Source organism: Manduca sexta, chromosome 27 (assembly GCF_014839805.1).
Source record: "Manduca sexta isolate Smith_Timp_Sample1 chromosome 27, JHU_Msex_v1.0, whole genome shotgun sequence".
NCBI lineage: Eukaryota > Metazoa > Arthropoda > Insecta > Lepidoptera > Sphingidae > Manduca > Manduca sexta.
The window spans coordinates 4,224,258-4,237,472 of record NC_051141.1 but is presented as its reverse complement, the minus strand read 5'-3'; the positions used below and the strand labels follow the sequence as shown (position 1 = coordinate 4,237,472).

Here is a 13,215-nt window from a genome sequence, read left to right as displayed (position 1 = left end):
TAACAAGTAGCATTTACTCAGAAGTTGTGAAACGCCCCAATATTAGCAATATGATGGTTTGATAAGTCTTAAGATTGTGAACAAAATACGATATCAGTTGATCGTGGCCTACACTCTGATACCAAAGTACGTAATAAGCATAGAGAATAAGGATTGGAGTAGTTTATACGTACGATATAATATCCTAGCACTGAATTAATTGTCTTATCATCGTCTCATTTAAGGCGATTGTTTTGTAAAATCTTCTAAATATAATTAAATATTCTAGCAAAATATTAATTATAAATGCTTATTTACTGGACATGTAATAACGAATGCTTAGCGCACTGGTGACGAGTTTAAAAACATTCTATTAAATATATTCCATTAGGATAATTAACAGTTTACTCAGTTAATCCGTCAGAACTCATTTAAACATGAAAACTTGTGCATACATCGCGTGGTGACTGCGAATAAAAGTCGCAAGGAATTTGAATATTATTCCCTTGTAATTAGAGTTCATATTCGCAATATCGCGAGTTTGAAGTGACCGTGTCGTGCCGACTGCGTTTAAAATATTATTATTATTTTGTTATCAGACAGGCAGTTTATTTGACTGATATGCCTGTATCCTGTAATTATTGATTCCGGTTTCACTTCCCAGCAAAATATTTGTCAAGTTTGTTCTTAAACGTGTTCACATTTTCTGCTGCAACCGCGTCCTGTGGGAGGTTGTTCCACGCTCTTATTATTACATATTTGTCTTCTAAATTTTTGAGGTGCTTACATAAACTTATATTCGAACTTTTCATGTCGAAAACATATTATGGTTATATAAATTAAAATAGAGGTTAACTTTATAAATGCTCATTCTCTTTTTAATTATTTACTCGTAAGGAAACTGACAAAACAGACATTATTTTAAAATGTAAATAATGTTAATCTAGCTTAAACAACATTCACTTATTGTTTAAGAGACTTGCTCCCAACTCCATCCGCTTTAACGTACGCTCTGGGGATAATGTTCGATCTCGAGATTAAAATAGCCATTAGCAGTCTACGTTAATGCATTTTCCTACTGGAGAATGAGTTTTCAAAATCGAAGCAGTAGTTTACTCTCATCCGAACTTGTAAACTTCACTCGACTCTGTATAACAGCTGAACTAGGTTGTTCAGTTCTCTGCCCGCGTCAAGATTCTATGTTCTGTGTTGGCATTTGTGTTATTCCAGAACATAGTTTATCTTGTCTTAATGTCATCTAAATCCGTTTATGTTGTTGTCTCAATATACCATTAATCCAACTTTCAACAAACAAGATGTAAAAATAGTCGACGTTATAAGCTATGCTGCTATCGAACATTATTTTCCCGAGATGTAAAGTCTAATGCCTATAACACTCAGGAGTGAATAGCTTCCGATTAGTAAAACATTTCCAAATATTTTTTTTTAACTTCGGCCAGCCCTTTATTCAACCCATATCCTTAAATTGGACTCCAGTTCTCAGTAAGTCATTAAAAAAAAAACTATTTATCACCATATCTCAATTTCTTTTAGTTGTATCCTCATTTTTTTACCAAAGTCTTTACGTAACTTAATACTTTACGGCCCACTGTAACACTCTAAAGTAATGATTTCTTATGTTTACGCGAATGTTAGACATTGAAATAAAAACTATTTAAACGGATTTTATCGCGGTTTTTTATATTATTATTTTCTCCCGACGTTTCGAAGACTTTGCAGCCTTCATGGTCACGGGGGGGACTGAGGTGTTGTTCATCCGTAAAGTCAAAGTTACAATATCTACCTACATTTTTCAAATATACCTACAACTTTTTAAAATGTTTATCTGTTGACTGTCCGGTCTACGCAGAATGAGCTCACTTTATTTCAACTCTAAAGTAAATTCAGCTCTAAACAACGGGCTATAAAATAAAAGTTTGTAAATCAGTATTACATGTAACGTCTTTATTTACCGTTGAATACTAATAAATTTCTAGTAAATCATTTTCCAACATCAGAGTTTCCTGCCATAATTTATTTATTTATTTATTAATATACACACCAACGATTTATCACAGAAAAATACATATGAAAGATCCAAAATATAAGGCACTTATTCTAGGTGACAAATCTTTACAGGTATACAACTCTATAGGCTAAATATGTTTTTGGATAACAGAAAATCGAAATTACATATAAATTTATAAAATAATTGCAAACTTAAAATCTTTTAAAAGTAAAAAAATTATCATAAACAGTATAATCTTATCTTGCAAAGTTTCGCTATGGGACGACCCTACAGATTTTTTTTCCTACGAAAATAGCGTTGGCAAACTGATGGACTCGCAACACTACCTAGCCTTTGGTATTCATTATTATAATGATAAAGAAAAATATTGAAGTTTGAGCAATCATTAATTATTATTAATGTAATATTACATTTAAATGATTCCATAACGAACCTTTCATTTTATATTAAAATTATTATGACAAAGATAATATCCACGTCAAATTCGAAATTTAAATTTGGAATATTTATTGATGCTAGGATACGTCAAAATAGCCAACGGCGAGGTCCAATTAACCATTTTCATGAAACTTGCCAGGTACGGGAACATGTTGTTTTTTAATAAGACTTTTACAATAATATTTTCAGGGAGGTTAATTTGCTAGTAGTAGGTCTCTCATATATGAGAGTCCGCCTGAGTAAGTACTCATACCCCTAACGGTCCCATAGTCTTTTGATCCTTATAATCAATACGATCAATGATCATAAAAAAGATTGCATTAAATGCCCATTTCTTTGCAGATGGTACATATATGTCAAAGTCTATGAATACAGATCTTAATTTCTTCAAAATGGAAAATATATTAAGGAAGTTTTCTTGTTGCTTCTGTGGATAAGGAAGCGGCCCATACTGCCTTTAGCTAAAAAATCGAACCTGTATAAAATATGATTGCATTTTCAATAAATCTGTTATGTTTTAAAACAGCTCCTTCATTAATGAGCCCTGAATACAAAAAATAATCTTTGTTTCCCGGAAGTCTATTTATTTTTAATATTCTCAGCAAATAAATAATCATATTTTACATCGAATATTTATTGAAAATTCCGCTTGAGCGAGCCCGCCCTGCTCTTTAGAAATGGAAAATATTTTTATATTGTATTTCTTTTTATTTTTTTGCAGGTGATTTATCATTTACAATAATGTTTATGTCGGCATTTACTATTTGCAATAAGTTTTATGGCACTTTATAGTTACTTGCTGGCCTCTGGCGGAAATGCAATGCAAAAAGCGATGCATGTGAATTGTTTTAATTAATCACTATCAATGGACCGGCCAGGCAGAATTTATACTGAAATTGGGACGTTATTTTTAATAATTTTTTTTTTGTAGCAGTCTTTTATACATTGCCTTCTACCAGTGGCAAAGGGCAGCCCCGGATCTAAGGGGGGGCTAGCCAGGGCCCATGCCCCGGGCGGCGAATTTAGAGGGCGGCAAAATCAAACTTGGCAGACGAATGCATAACTTATCATTAATGCAACTTTTGACTACTGAGACATACAGTACATTTAATACTAAAATTATTTCCCGCGGGGCGTAAAATGATGATGAAGATGACAAAGGTAAAAATATAGGTAGGGGGCGGTATTTTCCAGATTTTGCCCAGCCTCGAAAAAATTCAAGTTCCGGGGCTGGCAAAAGGCGAGATTTTCTGAAAAGGAACCCGACACAACATTTGGATACTAATAGTAATCAGCGTGAATGCGGTCTACAAATCGTTCTAATAATCGATTAGATCCCACTTGAAGTTTACATAAAGGGAAGCCGATAGGAATCGGATTATATGAAGTCTTCATCACTAGGGTATTTTAAAATTAATTTCTTGAGGTACCAATGTCAACTTGGTATCCCTTTTTATGTCTAAACTCTTACTTCTCTAAATTGAGATACAACAATATTAGCCAATCACAACGGCCCTATGGCTATGCACTGCGAAGTCACAGCTTTACTCCGTCCTTAGATAAAAAATGTCTATGAATAAGGGAGTTAACATTCTTCTTATTCATAAGAATGATATCTCTAGCCATTTTACAATATGTCGTTGCAGCGCTATTTTTTCGAATTTTGACACGCGTATTGATGAAAGTACTGCATCTAAATTTTGCCCGTTGTTTCAGTCTAATATATGTAGTATGTCTAGGAGAGAATTAGGAAAATCAGCTTCTTTAAAAGAAATATGCTTGCTAAAATGGTGATCTCAATAAATTAAATCGGTGACTTTATTTAATTACGTTTTTTCTTTGTTAATTACGTTTGTTAGGTTACGAAAGTAGTGGAGTGCTACGAAGTTGCTACATCGTAGTCAACTACGTCGGTAGTAGACTGCAGATCCCTAACCATTTATAAAGTTTTCAGTTTTCTGTCGCGAATTAGAAGATATTTTTGACATTAACACAACGCTAGAGAATCCGCCGATGAAGAAATAGATACACCAATAAAACATGACAATTTGTCGAGATATTTGGATGTCATTAGCTAATAACGCATAAACGGAATCTATTTTCATTACATTTGGCTAGAAAAGCTGCATCGTAGGCAGAAGCTGAGTAAAATAAAAAGGAATACACTTCGTTTTGAGGTTTATTTTCTCATCGGTAGTACGGCACAGTGGCGCACGGGACTGGTGTTAATTAATGTGACGCCCAATGAAAATGTCCACCAACAAGAGATGAAAGGACCCTAAACGACCGGCACCTGTCGACCCGCTCAATTACATCTTTACGCTCCACAAATTGTTATTAGTAACTTATCCCAAATATTAGTCTTCTAAAAAAACAAATCTACTACTCTAACTAATTACTACTACTCTAATCTACCTTACTTATCTACTTAATTTCTGTCCAGTGCCGTACGACAAGGTGAACACCGACTCGGCGCTCGTGCAAATGTTTAACTACGTCCACGCACCAACCTGCAAATACTTCGTCGCGCTCGGAGCCCTAGCCGGCCTCACCGTCTCTATGTTTGGCTCCATGTTCCCGATGCCGCGAGTGATATATGCTATGGCTTCTGATGGACTTATCTTCAGGTGAGTGTCGAAATTAATCAATACTGGCATCGAAACCAGAATCGAATTGCATTTATTCCGTAAATAAATCAGACTTAGACCTTGATGCAGTATATAAAATATATGATACAAGGTCATGTGATTCAATGCTATTCATTTAGGCGAGCTTGATCGTCGCTAGCCATTATAGTCGTGCTCGTCATGAATTGGACTCATAAAACTATAGACTATCCAGGCTTCTCACCAGCCACTATAACTACGCCACCAGATAGGACCGACAGTGGCTGGCATTTTATGACGGTGAGCGGTTAAGCTACGTGGGACCTCTAATCTGTCTTTACTACGCAACGAAATTAGGTAATCAAATACAAGGGGACTAAGGAAGACTTGTCAATATTAATTAACAGGTAATCCCTCCCCCTTCGGTCTGCATTTCTTTTCTCAATGTACGTACACAACATTTTTTATCTTAATTTAAAATTTTGTTGGATATGGATGGACAGTACGATCACGAAGTAAATAGCGGTTTTAATTGTTAGAGCTAAGATTTGTATGTTCCTAAATTTATGCCTCCATGTTCTGAATCACTTATAGTAACGAGTATAATAATATTGTTCGGTAATATACTTAAATATATATAAGTTATCAATTTATATTGATTTTTCTATTTCACGTACTGATATATAGACTATAACAATGATATCTCCCATTTACATCCATTTATATCGAGTTTATCTGTCTCGATAAATACAAATTGCTTTTGTTATAACGAATGTTTAAAATTTCTAAGCAAATACTTTTGAACGTTCTCTAGTTGTTAATTTTATTCATTTCAAAAATGTTTGTAAACTTTTCTATTCTTACTGTTACTATTCGTTATTTCAGAAAACAATATAAAATGTTGGGTTGCAATCAATTTATTACTACGCTGAGAAAGTATTTCTGCTACGTTTACGTTGCTGGCGCGCTTTGAATCGCTCAAAATAAAAATAAAACGCAGTGCAAACACGTGGTTAGCGCATTTTGACCCCTTTTTAAGCGAGAACAGGAATACATTTTACTGACACATACTTTATTTTTTAATTAGTTGTAAGTTAATTAAATGGCTTACATTTTTTATAAGACTGTCTCTGTGTTGCATTGCGGTATAGCTGCCGTATTGAGGTCAAATGTGGGTGAATACCATTGCATACCCCTGAAAACGATAGAGGCATGATATTATGATGTATTAAGGTTCATTCAAGTCACAATATTGTAGTCACCATGTTTGTTTAATTTTAGACCACTAGCATCAGTGTCGGAGGCAGCTGGGACTCCGGCGTTCGCCACCATCTGCGGCGGGTTCGCTGCTGCGGTCGTGGCTTTGCTGGTTCACCTAGAAGTCCTGGTCGAGATGATGAGCATCGGTAAGTACATAGTGCACATGTTTCAGCAGTTCCCAGGGATTTTTGGGAAACATTCCGATCTACAGTTCTCAAGTAGATTAATTAATGTTTCAATATTTAAGTATCCAAATACACCGCCATATTTGATTCTGGAATACATATATCAGTGGTTGCGCACTCGTTCACAAAAAAACACAATTACAATGTCGTATTATTCTTACAATTAACAATGTGACGTGCCTCTTCAATTATAGGAGACCACAGTATGCACATTTATATATTAGTACAGCATATAATAACATACAATAATATAATATATATTTACTTAGTTATAATACTTTTGAAAATGCACACTCTTTTGTTTTATTTTCTGAACGCTCGGTCTAACGATAAACAGTGTGTAGGCGAGTCAGTCACTAATTTATTTTGTGTCCGTGGGAAATAAGAACAATCCCACGCGGTGTAATGGGCGCCGCGCGGCTGAAGTAATCGTATTACATGTATGTGTTCTAGCAAATTCAATTTGTTTCAATGGGTAATGTATCGGCTGTTTTTGTGCCTTCTACTATATAATCCTCATGACGTTTAAAATTTAAAAACATGGTAGTTCGTTTTTTTTTATATAATTTTTTTTTACGATTGATTCGCCATTTTTTGTTTACGTCTGAAGTACTATCAAACATCTTACATACAAAATATTGGTCTTAATATGAGCAAACATTGGTATTTAATTATAATCTTAAATTACAATCCACTGTGAAATGTTTAAACTGATGTTCAGAATTCAGGTTATGATAGATATTATTTTATATCTTACTAAGTTGTTGTTCGTGGCTTGGCCCGCGTGAATAACTATTTGGTGTAAAAACTACCATCTGCACGACACCAGTGCCATCTATGTAAATATCGCAACACATTTCCTACAGAAGCAAGTTATGAATATAATATTTTTGAATTATTTTAATCCACAACATGGTCTATAATATATGTTTGCTAAATTTTAACAAAAGCCGTTCAAAGGTTTCTGCGTTTACTTCTTACAAATATCAAAACATCTAAATATTTTTAAAAAGTAGAAGTCAGATTGTTATTGTTACCACATGACGCCTAGAACTTTTCACGTCCTCACCGCATGACAATTTTAAAGAAGAAACATACGAAGTAAGTGCATTTATTTAATTTGTTACTCCAGCCTTGCAAGCTGAATGACACGAAAAAGAAATACTAAAGTTCAATTTTTTAAATCAACGCGAAAAAGTTATTTTAATACATTAAGAAAAATCTAGACGGATTCTCGACCACGGAAGACTTGTTTTAATTGGTAGTGAATATTTAAATGAGATTTTCGCAGCCACAGAATAAAGTTAGTATGAAAAAAAAAATCTTATTTAAAATGAAATTCCGTTTCCTCATTCATTTTATATTTTTGAAAACTATTTTCTTGAATAGAGACTGTTTACTGTTAACCAATTTATAACTACAAAACGAATAGTTTGGACTGCGAATGTGATTTGATTACAAGTATATCGTTATATTAGGCATAAATTAGATCTACAGCAAAATTCCTACTTTAAATCACCATATTTACGTAGAAATATAGTCTTGCTCAACAAATCATTTTAAAAGTTCAATTTTAGAGTCTAAATTAGATTGTATGTGAATTTAAACTCGTATTGACTTTTCAATTTATAATCCGCGATTTAGAATCTCACCGTTTTTTTTGTCGAATATTCAAAGACAAAGTTTAGGTAACTTTATCAATAATTGTGATATATACGTTACCTACATACAGTTTGAACACAAATAAGAACAAACTGGCAGCACCAAACTTTAAACTCGGTAAGGTAAATTAATCTTTTTGGAAATAGTTATAATGTTGTTAATTGTAACAAGTTTTCTCTTCCAAACTAATTAACCTGAAATCAAGCTTTTACGTACGTACTTTATAATTGTTCGAGTTAATGTCATGGAATAACCTTCCATATTAATGACCTGCATAATATTGAAGTACATGTATGTACATAATATAATCTTGTATAAAAATTTTACGTTGTTAGTGTACGACGCGTGTGTCGATAAAATCTAAAATCGGATGAATATTTCGACACCAACATTTGCTCAACATTGCTAGAAAAAACCATCTACGTCAAGCATAAACCGCACTCGTAGTAAAAAATATTTTTTTACGAGCTACGGGGATTCGCAACGCGATTCCCTTCTCACTTCGTAATTAACTTTTACAAAAATGCATGAGACATAACCCAGAATCATTTTTCACACTAAAATTCGAGTAAACATACCTCCATCAGTTTCAGATTTTAGAACTTTCACGGTATAAATTAGTCCCGCACTCTCGTACAGATTTATTTATTACTCTTAGCGCTAATTAATGTTTGTTCCACGTTTGATGAACTGCTTTTGAGGACGGCATATTTTATGTGGAAACTAGTACATCATTTTAGCCGGGAATCGTCCACTGCTGGACCTAGGCCTCCCGCATTGAACGCCACAGGGACCGGTTCTGGGTCGCCCTCATCCGTCGGACTCTGGCGACCCTCACCAAGTCGTCGGAAACTAGTACGTTATACTATAATCCCATAAAAATAGTTTATTTATACGTCGTTATTAAAAATGATTAAAAATAAATACTTGAATGAAAGTGCAATGAAAAATAATATACCTAACTTGACTACTTAGAATTTTATTAAGAATTATACGAAGTCCATAATTCAAATGGGACGATAATTGCCATCAATATTTACGATACAAATTGCCACGTAATATAAATCATTTCGGTGCGGTTGCAATTGCATTAAACCAAACGACCGCATGCATCGTCCGTAGATTTTATAATATTTCCCACAGGAATTCAACGTCGGATCGGGATGAAATACGAGTATGTTCTAAACATTGGCCCAGTTTCACATTTATGCTAAGTAGAAGTGGTAGCAATATTTATGGCTTTGTCGAATTTCTCTATCTCTAAATCATACTCGATACTGGATGTAAATCATGACCATAAACGTCTAGATTATAATAAGCAAATCGTTTTTAACGCTTTTTAAAGCTTACCTTAAAATGTATCTTAGGACTGTTCGATTTTACAGAATTTCGATAAATCCCTGGTTGGTAACTTTACCAGAATTATATTAGGTTAAATAGTTTGAAAATGTTGCCACCGCTCGTAGCTTCCCATTATCGGTCTTCACAACGATAAGCCCCCGGCAAAGTTAGACTACCTAAAATAAACACCAACCAACAAACTAATGCATCCTGGAGCTCTGCTTAATCAACCGTGCATTACGTAACACATTGCCTTCATACTCGTTTCATCTGTTCGATGTTTATATATAATTTTATCTAGTTTCATCACTATTGCTTAATTTAATTATTAAATATTTCTTATGTTTACGCGAATGTAAGACATTTAAAATTAAACTAATTTTCGGATCCCCCGTGTCGAGTCCCCACCGTGACCATGAAGGCTGCAAAGTCTTCGAAACGTCGTAAGAAAACTAAAATATAAAAAACCGCGATAGAATCCGAAAAGTAGTTTAATTTTAAATGTTTAATTATTAAAATAATAATTATTGAAACATTCTAAAGCGAATGTGTTATTTCGCGAATGATTTGCAAATGTTTCATAACGGAACAATAATTTGAATATAAGTTTGCGTATAAACAAACATATTGCATGTTTGTATTAGATCCGAATAGAATTCTTTGAAATTTCACCGTCAGAGGCATGGAATAGTGCGATCAAGTTATCCGGCACTAAAACGTGGACAAAAGGAGCAAACAACAACTTTAGACACTTGTACATTGGCAAAGAAAAGTTAACACACATACTTCACGCATTTATCCCCGAAAGGGTATGCAGAGGCACAACCATGGCAGGTGGGCTACTATTGCGGGTTTTAACATTGTGTACTAGTCGAAAATATCGCACTCTTAAATAAATTATGATCCATTCTAAAATTGCCTATCTGTGGGAATCGTCAAACAACTAATTTCTGTTTGCGACCTTTTAGTTTTTTCTCTTTTTTTCATGTTTAATTTTTTACGTATCTTTAATAAGCTCAATTTTATAGCAACTTCAAGAAAAAAGGTAACAAACAAAAATTAGATTTCCGACAACTGCCACAAATTATCAATTATGTAATAGGTGTGTCCTACCACACCACATATATCCTACCACCAGCCAAATCTAAGGAAACTTAATATCTTAGGAAACTTAGTTTAAATCCCTATTCTACTATATAAAACTAAATTACCTTTAGCGAATATTATGTTAAAAAAACTTCTGAAGGATGACTTCAATGATTATAGTTGCTAAAACTTTGTTACATTTGTTTAAATGCTATTGCGGTTTTAAATGAATTATACAGGCTCACTGATCTACAAACACGGGTCACCGATGTATAAACAGATAAAAAAATCATTAACTAACAGAATGCATTTGATTCAATGCGTATTTATTTGTTGTCCAAGTAAATACTGTGATTCAACTGTGCGTAGAGATAAAGTGTTATTCAAATAATATTGATATATTATCAAATAACACTTAAAAATCTAGTTGCTGTGGTAATTCTCTCATGCCTTTAGAAAATAATAATAAAAAGTTATAAAGAATCTATGAATTCCCAAATTTTACTCAACACAAAAATGATTAGTGCACGTTACCATCGATTTATATCCACATGGCTGGAGGAATAGCAAACTTGTCGAGGTTACAAAAACAGTATAAAGCCAGATGTGGGTTATTTTTGAGCCTTCAATAATCACTGGCAGCAAAATAGGAATGCGCTGTTCGAGTCGTTTTTCTGTACAACGGTACCATACCAATCGAGGCAGTACATTCAAATTACAAAACTGACTACAGCTTGGCTGCCGGCTGTACAGTGTACATTTGTACATGCATTCGCCTAAAGATGCTTGAAAAGCACAGAATTTAGCTAATGATGTATAATAATGTATGTTGTAGTATAATGTACTGCGTATTTTTTTGGTACTGTGCATCGTCATCGTCTACTGGTAATCCGAAACGATAAATAAATAAAGATATGTGTTAATAGAAATGTATAAGTAATAAATAATATTATAAGTAATAAAGAATAATTAACCAAATGTTTTAACATTGCTTATCTGTTTTAAATCTATACGGATACAGCTTCCACAACTACACGTTTATTATGAACGTACAATTTTGTAAATCGCGTTTATTAAAAAATTTCAAGCGCCTGCTCGAGCCATCTAAAGCTCGAGTGATATAATTATTTATCAATAAATCAATTATGGATTAAAAAATAGTAATTAAAAGTAAACCTATGAAAATGTTCATTAATTTATTCATTGTATTAATTTTGTTTGTACTTTCATTATTCTTATAATGCTACGGTGCTTTTATTTAAAATTACTTCGGAATTAATAAATTATACATAATATATTATACATTTATTTTATAATTTTAGTGTCGCAATATTACAAAAGTTCTCGTCTCTTTGTTCATTTTCATGAACTATTTGATAGGTATTGAATTCAACTCCAAATAACATTTCTATTTACACAGTACGCTCACCACCGACCTTCATTGCCTTTGACTTTGATGGTGTTGTCAAACTGCTGCTGTTTTGAACACGGGAACATACGAAGCAAAATGTCAGTGCGAAATGTCCGCATTGGCCAACGAGTAATGGTGGCTATCGCTTTACGCAAATAGCAGTTCAGTAACATTCAAATACAAAGCCTCTACTATTTACAGAGCGTGTGGCCCGCAAGCGATATTGCGTAGTATTGTGTCAAAGGACATTTGATATCGCTGTGTTAAATCGTCCTAACGCCAAAGGGTGTCTCAATTTTGCAATAACTAACAAGTGTTGCTTGGCACGCTGTTACGATTTGATAGGCTTGCCCCGAATAAAAATATGAAAGGCGCTTTTTTTTTTTAAATAATAGTTTTAGCCTTTATTACTTCATTAATCTATCTGCGTCCCTTTTAAACTAATTTATTTGGCATTTATTTCGTTGTTCTAACAATTTAAAATGAATGAATTCCGTTTCAATTTCAAAAATGTTTCATTCCTTCCACAGATTCATCCGTCATCGTATATTGCATTAAATAATAAAAATGATGGAAACTCATATTACCTTGTCAAAGAAACCACAAACATCGTCGTGCGATATACAGCTTCTCAAAATGCACTCCTTGCCTGCACTTATTCAAACATTCCGCTACACTATTGAATAACCGGCAAAGTAAACATCATTCAGGCGTAGATTCTTTAACAAATCTCGTTCTTTGACAACTCCGTACGTCGGTTACATGGCTCTTTTTATAGCAAAGTGAACAAATGTAAACTTTGAAAAGGTTTTCGCTGGCATAAATTCCATCTATTAAACGTCTGCTTCAATATCGCAGTTTATTTACAATGTTGGGAACAGATCATGCACAAGATTTTATTATGCTATCAGATATGAAAAGCAACATGGGATAATACTTGACATGGCTTATTTTAGAAGCGCGTTTGCATTTGCATTTGCGTTTTAATTTTTAATACTTTTTGATACTACCTTGACGTTTTTTATCTAATATTTTTCAGGTTTCGCGATCGACTAATGTAAAACTGTGAATATAAGTTTTCTTTTCTTAGTGTAGGAAAATATTCTATAATAATCTCTTTCCATTAATTATTCTATTAATGGATTTAATTCTATATTAATAATATTCTGTATTATTGATGTTCAATACAACAATAATATGATTAATTTCATATAAATT

The 13,215-nt window shown here is 33.5% G+C and overlaps 1 protein-coding gene across 1 annotated transcript in view; it reads left to right on the top strand.

The window, feature by feature from the left end:
• LOC115448625 (probable cationic amino acid transporter) overlaps positions 1–13,215 on the top strand; it is a 147,804-nt gene that overhangs the window by 108,201 nt on the left and 26,388 nt on the right. Inside the window, exons 8-9 of the mRNA XM_037444001.1 lie at positions 4,890–5,073; positions 6,334–6,458. Coding sequence (XP_037299898.1) covers positions 4,890–5,073; positions 6,334–6,458 — 309 coding nt within the window. The remainder of the gene's footprint in view (positions 1–4,889; positions 5,074–6,333; positions 6,459–13,215) is intronic.